The sequence below is a fragment of the Tamandua tetradactyla genome, chromosome 19, assembly GCF_023851605.1.
Source record: "Tamandua tetradactyla isolate mTamTet1 chromosome 19, mTamTet1.pri, whole genome shotgun sequence".
In the NCBI taxonomy this organism is placed as follows: domain Eukaryota; kingdom Metazoa; phylum Chordata; class Mammalia; order Pilosa; family Myrmecophagidae; genus Tamandua; species Tamandua tetradactyla.
The window spans coordinates 8,629,833-8,641,981 of NC_135345.1; the positions used below are offsets into that span (position 1 = coordinate 8,629,833).

General features: G+C 48.1%; 2 protein-coding genes across 8 annotated transcripts in view; one reads left to right on the forward strand and one right to left on the reverse strand.

The window, feature by feature from the left end:
- STX18 (syntaxin 18) overlaps positions 1-6,331 on the forward strand; it is a 143,258-nt gene extending 136,927 nt beyond the window's left edge. For 4 of the 5 annotated variants that reach the window (XM_077136370.1, XM_077136373.1, XM_077136371.1 and 1 more), the window contains 4 exons: positions 1,137-1,195; positions 2,769-2,838; positions 4,199-4,279; positions 5,091-6,287. In XM_077136370.1, coding sequence (XP_076992485.1) covers positions 1,137-1,195; positions 2,769-2,838; positions 4,199-4,279; positions 5,091-5,186 — 306 coding nt within the window. In that variant the 3' untranslated portion in view covers positions 5,187-6,287. Of the gene's footprint in view, positions 1-1,136; positions 1,196-2,768; positions 2,839-4,198; positions 4,280-5,090 lie in introns of all 5 variants that reach the window. The other variant, XM_077136374.1, reaches the window with a different exon arrangement.
- Positions 6,188-12,149, reverse strand: part of NSG1 (neuronal vesicle trafficking associated 1) — a 62,791-nt gene continuing 56,829 nt past the window's right edge. For all 3 annotated transcript variants that reach the window (XM_077136376.1, XM_077136377.1, XM_077136375.1), the window contains one exon: positions 6,188-7,997. In XM_077136376.1, the coding sequence (XP_076992491.1) occupies positions 7,797-7,997 (201 nt within the window). In that variant the 3' untranslated portion in view covers positions 6,188-7,796. The remainder of the gene's footprint in view (positions 7,998-12,149) is intronic.

A 12,149-nucleotide genomic window follows, 5' to 3' on the forward strand; every position in this document is an offset into this window, starting at 1 on the left:
CACAGTTCTGGTACAGAGGGTCCCTCAACAAAATTTTGAGCCCCTTCAAAATTTTAAATCTGACTTAATGAATGCGGTGGTTTCTCAGAGTTGGGTTAGACTCAGTTCCTACCCTCAAGAAGCTTGAGGTTGCACAGGGAGCATGCAACACAGTTTCTACATGGCAGAAAATGAGAACTATCCTGAAGTATATATTCAGAAAATACTAGACCAAGGTTCAAGAAATAAGAAAGAACTTCCACCTCAGAGACCAGGAAGGATCTCATGGAGAAGGTGGCATTGGGGCTGGGCCTGAAGGACCAGCCGACTGGGGACATGAGTGAAGGGATGGGGGACACCCCTTGACTCTGCTCATGCAGGGAGGCAGGCAGACTCACTAGGCGGAGTTGGTTTGATGAGGACAAGAAGGGGCTTTTCCCAGCCCACCCAGGAGAAGTTTGGATGCTGCCATCCTTCTGCCAATGTCAAGTTGGCAGGAATGGGCGGGAGAACAGCTTTTGGCTCTGCTGAGCTCCTCACCCTGACAGAGCCCTGAATCCAAGGCTGCCAATCTGACTTAGCACTGAGAACTGTGTCTGCCCTGGCGCTTTGGCCTCCATCCCCACCGAGGCAGCAGAGTGAAGTGGCCAAGGGCATCGCCTTGAAATTAGATTGGATCCCAGGGCAGCTCTGCTTCCCCTTCCTCTCCAGACCCTCTGCACACCAGGTCCTTCTCCATTTAAATAAGGAGCTGCCAAAGGCAGGACCCAAAGGCCCAGGAAAGCCTAGAGGAGAAGGGTAGGTGAGACAGGTGAGGCTGACTCTCCTTGAGTTCTTCCATGCTTTCACAATTACAGTCACAAAAGTCATCTTGGGTACTGTAAATTCAAATTAATGAGATGAACTATAAAAGAAGTCAAGCCACAGGCAGTGCAGCTGTTCTCTGGGTTTTTATTTTCCTCCTAAAATAGGGAGTATCTCTCACACCAGTGCTGAGGCAGTATTGCTCCATGATGAAAAGGGCTCAGTGCCGATTCTTAGAGGGCAGGTTAAAGGTTTGTGGACAAAACCCCTGCTAGACTCTTGCCTTTGACTGTGTTGCTTAAGATACTTGAGTCCAGTATGATGTCCTTAATGTGTGTGCTGTTTACTTACAGTTTGAACAAGAAAACCAGCGGCTTATTGGTGAAATGAATAGCCTGTTTGATGAAGTGAGGTACGTAGTTCTTTTGGAGGTGATGGCCTAGTTTACAGCTTTTCCAGAGAGAAGGAACTTTATTTATTTTGGTGCCCAGGCAGCCAGCATGTGGTTCTTGGGCCAGATGCAGCCAGCCTGAGCCTTTTTGGGTTGAGGGAATGGTGGGGAGTTGGGGAGCACTGCCTGTCACTTGTGAGCCTATGGGTGGTCGCTCCTACCCACTGTTACCTTTCAACCACCTGAGGCCACCAGGTGTGCACCATTGGGGAGGGTTGGCGAAGATTGCTGATTGAGTTGACTGTAATTACCACCACCCTTTACAGTTAATTACTTCCACCTACTCTAAAATGGCATCCTGAAATGGGAACCTGGTGAAGGACATCTGACAAAGGGAAACTTCCTCCTACAAATGGCCCAACTGGGGTCTTCTACTCTCCTTAAACAGAGAGCCTTTCAAAACTGGGCTGTGGTCAGCAACACAGAGGGCAGGTAGCCATGGCCACATGGGTCGGTGGATGGCCTGCCTTGGTTGGGGTGGGGTGTTTGGAGTGGTCTCAAAGTAAGGCATGGCTCCTCCCAGAGCTCTGAACCTCTTGTTGCATTGCGAGCACTTCCCCAAATAAAATAAATCCTGATGCTGTACCCACATAGCTGTGGTGATATTCTCGTGCAACTGCACTCTCCTTTAATAGCCCCCTGAGCTGCCTTCTCCTTGGGATTTCACCCTCCGAAATGGGCTACCTGGCCCACCCACTGATGGCTGAGCTCTTGTTATCTGTACCCTATCCCCCTGTCCCCATCCCTCTCCAGCCTGGAAGCTCAGCTTTCTTTACAGATCTCTTCCCTCCTTTACCTGGTCTGTTGAGGGGTCAAGCTCAAGTTTACTGTGTCACCACCCTGCTTGCTCCTGAACTGGGGCTCACGACACTGTCCTACAGCCATTTGCCTCAGCCTCAGCCTTTTCCTGACATCAATAAGCTCAGGTTAGGGACAGACCCAAAATTGCTGAACCCAGATATATATACATATATATTTTTTGAACCCAGGTATGTTTTTAGAATGACTCAGAGGTGTTTTCTTTCACTAGGGAATTGATTTGGGTGCATATGCTTCCCTCCTTAATCTGTTGAACTTCAAGAAAGTCGGTTCATCAACATATTCTGACATTTTCTTGGGAATCCCCATTCTGTCTTTGTGTGTTCCGTTGGTCACAGGATGTAATGGAGACTTTGACTTTTGTAGCAAGGGCCTAACGGACACCCCCCAGAGCCATGTGGTGGTCAGAATGCACAGGGCATGCGACATGCCATGCCTCTGGGGATTGAAGGGCTATTTGCTTGATTGAGTTTGTTTCCAAGAAACAGAGTATGTTGACTTAAGAAGAAGGAAATTTAAGGGGACCCAGGAGGTAGAGTGAGCCCTTCCTCGGCCCATCTGCATCCTTCCAGCGGACATGGGTCCTTCCTCTCTCATGATGTCACATAGAAGAGGCAATTTCTTCAGATATGGGGAAAATCCTTGTTAAAATTACTGTGTACTACTAATTGTTAATAAATAATCTATTTTGTGTGTCTTTTTGTTTGTTTTGAAGGCAAATTGAAGGGAAAGTGGTTGAAATTTCCAGACTCCAAGAGATTTTCACGGAAAAGGTTTTGCAACAGGTACTTTTAAGTTTTAGTTTAGAAGAGAAATATCCTAAGAATTCAGGACATAGTCTGTGATTTCTTCAACTGTGTGGTTACCCAGTGTTCATTAGTAGAGGTCTTTGGGTGAAAGCCCGTCTTGCCTGCCTGTAGTCTTTGACCCCGGGATGGGGTCCTCCACAGGAACTCTGCTAGCAGCCCAGGTTGGGACCAAGCAGGTGCCCGTGCCTTGGAGTGCACAGTGGAGTAGGGCAGCCTGGTAGGAGGCTTGGGGGGCCCTGGTGCTGGATGCCCTGGGTCAGTTGGTTAACCTTGAGCTACACAGTTTTCCCACCTATAAAATAGAGGTGACCCTTGCTGGATTGTTGAATGGCTCAGAGAGAACTTTTAGAAAGCACAAAACTCGATGTCTGATGCTGACGGGTGGGAGTTTTCTAGTTCAGTACTATCCCAGGAGTTCAGACTTATCCCTGTAAATGCCCAGGCAATAGGCAGTTAGCTTCCACCAGGAGAGTCTCCAAAGAAATGTGATTACAAAGCACAGTAGCCCCTGTTCTCATGGCTTTAGACGTTGTAATGGGCCACTGGGGAGCAGATGGCCAGAGCTGCTCTCCCCTCTGTGGAATCTTACCAGTCAGGCATCAGGCCTTTCCTTCCTGCCCTGTTCCCCACAGCATGTTAGCCTGTGATGAAACAGCTGAAGTTTCTCCCCTGCCTGATGGGAACAGAGAAACAGACCCCTCTGCTGATAAAATGGGCTCTATCATCACTGAGCTTTCCTGTGGAATTGTGGGTGCTTCTTGGCCAGATGGTCCTTTGAATGAGACTAGGACCCCATACTTCTGAGACTTTCCAAGTGTGTAAACATTTTTTTGCAAGCACCCTGCATCCTGTTTTGATTTTTACATTTTAGCCTGTTTTTATTAGGGAGAGAACAATAAGCATAGTGATAAAATGAAGCTAGCACGTATGTTTTAAAGCATCAGCATTTTGATGCTTACTTCCCTGGACTTGGTAAAGAATAACTGAGATGAGAAGGAAAACCCCCAACCTGTGAATACAGCTCTTCTGTCCTTGGGTTCCTGGTGCTTCCACCAGGGTGGGTGGTGGCATTAGGAGCCCAGGCACCAGGGGCCACAGATTGGGGTCAGCCCTGCCATTTGGTTGCTGGGAAGCTTTGGGCAAGTTATTAAACCTGAGCCTTATGCTTCCCTTTTATAAAATGGGGTGCTACAACCTGTCAGGGCACTGTAAGAATTCCCAAGCAAATGCACATAAAGTACCTGACCCTTGGTAGTGGCGGCCACTGTTACTGTGATGAATACACAGTGGGAGGAAGAGAAGTGGTCATGTTATCTGACACTCTTTTCTTCCACAGGAAGCCGAGATTGACAATATCCACCAGTTAGTTGTGGGGGCCACTGAAAACATAAAGGAGGGCAATGAAGACATAAGAGAGGTGGGTACGCTTGGTTGCCCCTGGTTCTGATTGGGCATGGCCCTGAGCCTTGGCAGTGGTGTCAGTGCTGCTGGGAAGGCTGCCTGAGAGCCTTGTGGGCAGAGAGCAGGGCTATTTTTGCAGCACTGGTCACATGGCCATTTGCTTCTAACCAACCCTGAGGACCTGTGGATGAGCCCATATGTTCATGAGACCCCCCAGCCCACCTCCTCAGGCTGACGGTACAGCCAGCATTGACAAGCCATGGCTCCCCACCCTCCAAAGGGGAAACTTGAGACCCGCAGGGATAGCTCTTGGCCAAGGTCGGACCGGCTCCCCAAATCCAGGGCTGGGCACTACTAGAGAAGCGTATTGGAGCACCCCAAGGGGCCAAAGCTCTGGCCACTGTTTATGGAGAACCCCACCAAGTCACCTCTGTAGTGGCCTTTGTTTTCTACATCGTTCTTCACTTTTGGGGTGACACAGGACTGTTTCTGGGCCACCGTTACTATCGCATCACTTGGAAACACAAAGTCCAGAGTAGATACGGCTGCTCTGAGCCTTATCCTCTTGTTCTCACGCAGTGACAGAGACTCTCTGAGTCCTGCCTAAACAGCGAGAAAATATGACCCATTTGTCTTCTGATGGGTTTTAAACTTACTTCTTGGTTTTGCTTAGTAACTGAACCATCTATTTAGGGAAAGCCCAGTATCAAGCAGTACGCATAGTTAGAGCCAAGAAAGAAAGAGGGCAGGGAAAGACAGAGCATTTGTGGGCTTTTAAATCCAGAATCCTGGATGACAGAAATATCTGTGTCATATCCTTCCCCTAGGCTATTAAAAACAACGCCGGGTTCCGGGTGTGGATCCTCTTCTTCCTCGTCATGTGCTCCTTCTCCTTGCTTTTTCTCGACTGGTACGACAGTTAGTTGGGGACAGGACATGTCTGGTGGCCTTTGGGTAGTGGATGTACCAGACAGGAATCTCTGCCTGGTGGCCATCAGTGTGTGGCCATGTCTCCTGGTGCCAGGAACATTTGTGACCCAGATAGTAACCCAGAGAGCCATGGGGGTGGGGTCAGGGACACACATGTGTGCTTTGACCAAAAGGATACTCACATCAATGGTTTTAAGCCCACTTGGCTGAAAAAGAAAGCAACGACTTAAATTGAAAGTGGTCTGTTTAGCAATCAAAAGACAAGGTCTCAGATTAAATGTGGGAGAGGGTGGTGTTAACTGCCGCAATATTCAAGTGTGCCATAAAAGGCGGGCTGCCCAGCAGAAGTGCCCGTCAAGCCTCGTGCCCTGCACACCTTCTCAAAGCTCAAAGGAAGACCCCTGACATTTCCCATACCTTCAGGGGGAGCACTGGTTAATACCTTCTCACAACAAAACACTTACCCTGTTGTTTCCTTGTGGCTTCTCATCTGTCTGAGTCAACTGATAACACAGACTCATTGTATTATAGAAAGAAAAATCACATTTGCCTTGTGACTCGAATAAATATGATTGCAGCAATTTTATGTGTGGTTAATGAGTCCAGGTTTCATCTAAGGGAAAAAGTACAGGGCCATGCGGACCCTTAGTGAACGGCTGCCTGGACACCTCATGATGGGCCAGGCTGGGGGTGTTGTGAGGTCTCCTCTCCTGCCCCTGGGGCCCAAAGAAAGAGCTTTTGTTCCAAGAAGAATTTGGCCACAGAAGGACTGGGCCATCTCCCATGCCTCCACATTGGGCCCTCCAGGAAGTGTCAACAGGAAGGCCTATTGGTAATAGAGCATGAAACATATGGAGCCCCGTCTGTGCAGAAAGCATCCTATCCTCATATCTGTGTGGCCAGGGCTCCACGTAGGTGTGAGAAGTTTCTGCCTGTTTTTTGCAAAATGCATGTCCTGTGCAGATATGTCTGTCAGGCAGCCACAGATGTCCTTATGTTCTTTATTTGCACAAAGTGAAAATGTCAAAAGTTACACATGAATGAACTTACAATCAATAAAGAACAGTCTATTAGAAAGTACAAATGTGGTTTGTCTTTATAATGTGTTTACATGGGCTTGATTGGTTTATATGGATATATATGCAGGAAAGGTTTTGGCACATATTTATTGCTCTTTATGCTCTCCCCATAGCTCCAAAACATCCTTCAAAACTTTTTTGCAGCCCAGACTGTGTAATACACAGCCCCTGTTCTGAGTCATGGCCATTGTCTCGAAACACCTTTGATAATAAAATATATTTTTTGTCTTGGAAGCACATTTCAGGCAACAGTGGTAGCATTAACCATGATCACCAGGCTTGCTGGCAACAGATTTGCACTATTTTTCATTTATTTTTAATCTAGAAAACAGGGAAACTTTTGACATGTCCACCAAACACAACATATTCAAATAACATGGAGGAAAACACCTGTGAATATCTTTCTTTCTCTTTAATTGTTTTACATAATTTACCTAACTGGCAGTTTTGTAAACATATCTTTTAATGTCGAGATTCAAACTGAAACATAATTTTCTTAAAAAGACTGTGAATTGAAATGTCATAATTGGATTTGCAAGGTGCCACCCTGGCCCCTCTACCAGCCGTTCCTGCCTGTTTCTTCTATCACAGTATTGACATCGATTTCCCAAAATGAAAAACAAAGTAGCCCTGGATTCCCAGCAACTACATTTTCTCTTTTCCCGCCTAGCTGATTTTTAATAAACTAACTTGCTAATGGGGCTGTGGGTGCAGATTTACTCATAATTGAATCAAAAGTTCAGTGGGGTTTCTTTCCTATTCAGCACATCACAGAGCAGACGGACTACCTACAAGAAGTCTGGGGACCCTCTGAGTGAGGCACAACTGTCTCTACCCAGCTGCGCCCACACCGGGCTTCCGCATACCCCTTCATCAAAATGTCAGAGCCAGGGGGAACTGAGTTACATTTTACCGACAGAAATCCACACCAGGAGCATGTCTTCTTGCCGGCACCTCCACCCTTACAAGCCTACCCAGGGCAGGGGAGGCCGAATCTGCCACCCAATGTTAGCTGACCCCTATCTTTGCACCACCACTCACTAGGGGGCCTTGTGCTGAGCACTGTTATCAGCTTATGGGAGGTGGAAAGAGATGGTGGGTGAGCTTGGTCTCAGCTAAGCAAGAGATCGCTCTAGATATGGCTACGGAGTAAGGTTTGCAAACGGCAGGGTGGTTTAAAAAAAATCAATTCCACAAAAGGCATTATTTATCTGAAGTCCAAACCTCTGGCATATCCAGTGTAAATTTATTTTTTGACAGCATCCAATAAATCCCAGTAAAGTAGCTAAATTAAGATTTCTTAACATGAAAAGTGGTGTCAGAGCTCTTTAAGCAATGCTGATATGCACTTTATGCCCATGGGTGGTCTGTAGCAAGTTTTATTTGCAAAGCAGCATCAGCAAACAGAAGCAATTGCACCATAAATGAGTAACCTCTAAATTATCGGTAATATTTGATGAGATGTCCCTCAAAAGTCCCTTTGTTACCTTCAAGTGACATATTGTAAGGAACCTGCCTGTCCCGCTAAGCTGATTTCTCAGCAGCTTCAGTCTCCTGTTCAGACAGCTTCTCTTCTGACAGCACCGACATCCACGGCGACACTGAGCGTGTGAGGCTCTGCTTGGCCAGGTTGTAGTGGTTGATGACCGTGTAAAATTTCTCCCGGGCATTGGAGTCTTGCTCAGCATAGTAGCTCTCCAAACCTTCTGGAATGCACTGGGTGTTCTGAAAGACAAGAAGCCACTGAGATGCGTGCACTGTGCAGGCAGAAGGCTCATGTTGGGCCTCCAGTAACACCCAGTGGGTACGTTCTGAGACCCGTCCTGGGCGTGGCGGAGGAAATACATGGATGAACAAAAGCAGACCTGGAACCTGCCCTCACAGTGCATGTGGTCTAGTGGAGAATCTAGCATCTATTAAGTTGGAACCAAGTTGACCTCTACAGCAGGCACTGTGATAGAGTGGGGCCTGAGCTCCAAGGGTGGGTGGTGGGGCAACAGGCCTCCCTACTCCTCTGAGATCTCACATGAGTTGTCATTATTTTTTTATTTTTTTATTAGAAAAGTTGTGGGTTTATGGAACAAATCATGCATAAAACACAGGATTCCCATACGTCACCCCACCACCAACACTTGGATTGATGCGTCACTTTTTTTTTGCATCACTTATTTTTTTTAATTTTTATTAATAAAACCAATCAACATACAATATGAACATTCTTTGTTTTTCATCACATAGTTGTATATTCATCACCATGATCATTTCTTAGAATGTTTGCATCAATTCAGAAAAAGAAATAAAAAGAAAACAGAAAAGAATTCGTTCATATCATACCCCTTACCCCTCCCTTTCATTGATCACTAGCATTTCAGTCTATTTTTATTTTAACATTTGTTCCTCTTATTATTTATTTTTAATCCATATGTTTTATTCATCTGTCCATAAGGTAGATAAAAGAAGCATCAGACACAAGATTTTCACAATCACACAGTCACATTACAAAAGCTATATCATACAGTCATCTTCAAGAAATGGAACACAGCTCTACATTTTCAGGCAGTTCCCTCCAGCCTCTCTGTTACGCCTTAACTGAAAAGGTGATATCTATTTAATGCGCAAGAATAACCTCCAGAATAACCTCTTGGCTCTGTTTGGAATCTCTCAGTCATTGACACTTTATTTTGTCTCATTTCTCTCTTCCCCCTTTTGGTTGAGAAGGTTTTTCTCAATCCCTTGGTGCTGAGTCCCAGCTTATTCTAGGATTTCTGTCCCACGTTGCCAGGAAGGACCACACCCCTGGGAGTCATGTCCCACGTAGAGAGGGGGAGGGCAGTGAGTTTGCTTGTCATGTTGGCTGAGAGAAAGGGGCCACATCTGAGCAACAAAAGAGGTTCTCTGGGGTTGACTCTTAGGCCTAATTTTAAGTAGGCTTAGCCTATCCTTTGCAGGGTTAAGTTTCATATGAACAAACCCCAAGATTGGGGGCTCAGCCTATTGCTTTGGTTGTCCCCAGTGCTTGTGAGAATATCAGGAATTCTCCACTTGGGAAAGTTGAATTTTCCCCCTTTCTCACCATTCCTCTGAGGGGACTTTGCAAATACCTTTTTATTCACTGTTCAAATCCATCTGGAATTTATCAAGGCATCACACTGGACAAACCTACAAAATCTCATGCCCTCCTCAAGGTTCCATGTACTTGTGTTCAATCAAGCTGTCCACATAAGTTATATTTTTAATCTACTAAAAAACAATGGAAGTTTTGACGTGTCCACCAGAAACAACATTCAGATAACAAGGCAAGGACTTAAGGAAAGGAAGTCAGAAAGGCTTTTCTTGAGTTAGATTCTAAAGGATGAATAGGACTTGGCCCCATGAGAGGGAAAGGAAATGTGTTCAGGGCAAAGGAAACAGCTTGTGAGAGGCAGGCCAGGAAGACATTACAAATATAAGAAACTGAAGCCAGCAGCAAGAGCAGAGAGTGGGGAGGAGCATGATGGAGATGCTGGAAGAGAGGGTAAGGCGATGGCCAGGCTCTACAAACCCGGTGTCAGGTGTAGTGGGTCTGGCCACTTGATCCAGAGAGCAGTAGGAAGCCCCCTATGTGTCTTGGGAGTCTAAGTGTGCACATGGTTCCTGTACCAGGAAGCTATCATCTAAGGCTGTGAAAGCCCACAGGCCATGGAAACCCCAAGGTGGGTTCAAATGGCTCAAAATCCTAAGATGAGAAATTCTGTTGCTAGAGAGTTTTAGGGAAAGACCAGCCTATAGCTTCCATCAGCTTATCAGGGGTCTAAGGCTAAGATCCAACATCCACAAGGCTAGATCCGGGCCTTCGGCCATCGCTCAGATGATGGGTGGAGGCTGCTGCAGTGATGGATGTGGGCAGCCGGGAGACATCCATGCTGGGCCTGGGAAGTGCCGGGGGACTCGCTTTGGGAACCAAGGCCTTACATGAGCTCTTGTTTCTCTCAGTCTCCGAAAGCTAAAGGCAGGCCAACTAGGCCTCCCGATTCAGCGAGCTGCTCCTTAAGGTTTTCCTTAGATTCTCGGCTCACTCCCACCTCCGTGGCAGGGAACTAAGGTTCTGCCCCCCAAGCCTGTGTTCTCCTGAGGCTTTCTTTCTGCCTGACAGTTTTCAGAGAGTTCTTCCCTTGTTGTGAGGTGGGATCTGTTAGCCCCGTTTATAGTCACCCAGAGAGGTGACTCTAAGGTCACATGAAGGGGGGCAGGGATATGTGTGTGTGTGTGTGTGTGTGCAAGGACCAGAGCTGCAACCCAGGCCTCTGATCAGCATCCCCCCTCCGCACACTCTCACCCTTGCAAGCTGCTGGTGCAAGACATCCCACTCAGTCCAAAGACAAGAACAGTGTGAGACCAGGGCCTGGCCACGAGCTCTTTCCATCCAGGGACATAGCCTGTCTTTTCCAGAACTGACCACTGGTGGTCTAAAAAAATTCAGTGGGGCCTTAGGAGTGAGGGACAGCTTGTTCCGGTCAGCACTCCTCCCACGGCACTGCCTACCCCTCACCTCTCAGCTGTAGCAAGCAGGATCTGCATTTCTGGGCAGGTTTAGAAACGCCTGGGAGGAGACAGGCTGGCCCCCTTCTACATGAGCTGTCCCTCCACCCAGCCAAGCGCCTGCTGCCAGGCTCTGATATCCTGAACTTGGAGGCCCCGTTGGGGGGCTAAGTCACTGGTGTCCACAACCCTGGACACAGAGGCGAGCAGAGGCTGAGTGCTACAGCTGGGAGGGAGGGAAGAAGGGAGGGAGGGGCTCCTAGAGATGCTTCCACAAGAGCAGTATAGATGGGCTGAGCGTGCCCCAGTCATCTTGTTCTTTCACTAGGTGGAGCGCTCCTTCCTTCCACCCTGACACGATGCTTTGTGCACAGGGATACCTCCTGTGGATCTCTGAAGAGGCGCAGCTGACTGAGGCGACCAGATGTGGCTGGGAGGAAGGCTGCACAGGTGGGCTCCCATCAGGTCCAGAGGCCAGTTCAGTACCCAGCACCTGGGAGCATACCAGCCAGCTGGGTGCCCACTGCAGTCAGGCTGCTGACCCATTTGCCTGACCCCAGGGCCTCACTCGGAAAAAGCAAAGATCAGACAGGGCCCACCTCTCCCAGATTGTGGCCCCCTCTGTAAAGAGAGGGCCATGCCTTTGTGCCTGGTTGTGGATGGTCACATTCGCTGGCATCACCTGGTCCACTGCCTGGCACATGGCAGGTCCTATGTCATTGGGGTCTAGAAGATGCCACATCGGTGAAAGATGGGACATGGCAGGAGAGGGGACTTTGAGGGCACCTGGGATCTAGCAGAGGTTTGTAAACGAGAAGCTAATCCTGTTGACAAAGCCACACCACCATCCCTGATAGGCAGGTCTGTGGCTCAGGCGGGTGGTGTGGGATGTGCTCCCTGCCAGGCAGATGCAGCCATGCCTCTCTCAGAGATGACTGACCCCACAGCCACTGGCTTAGTGCAGATGTCAAGGGGGGAAAAGCCAGCATGCTCCTCTCAGCCCCAGGTGTCACCATGCCTGAGGAGAACCTGCTCTCACTGACCCTGAAATAGAAAGACTGGAAATGCCTTGTGAACTCCCTGTGAGCACAAAGAGCTGCTTTCAGAAAATAAATGAACAGGCTCACCACCAGTGTTTCAGTGGGTGGAAACGGGTGGGGGCATGGCAACAGAGAGAGCTCCCTTCTGCTCAGGCCTACTGGGTTGGCCCTGGCCCTGCCCATTCTTTACAATGGACCTTGCCTGGCTGGTCCTTTCTCTCTGGGCCTCAGTCCCCCTGTCTCTAAAATGGAGCTAATGCATCTCCCCTGCTGGGTTGCTGTGCTGGTCAGAGTCAATGGACTACACAGATAATGGCTC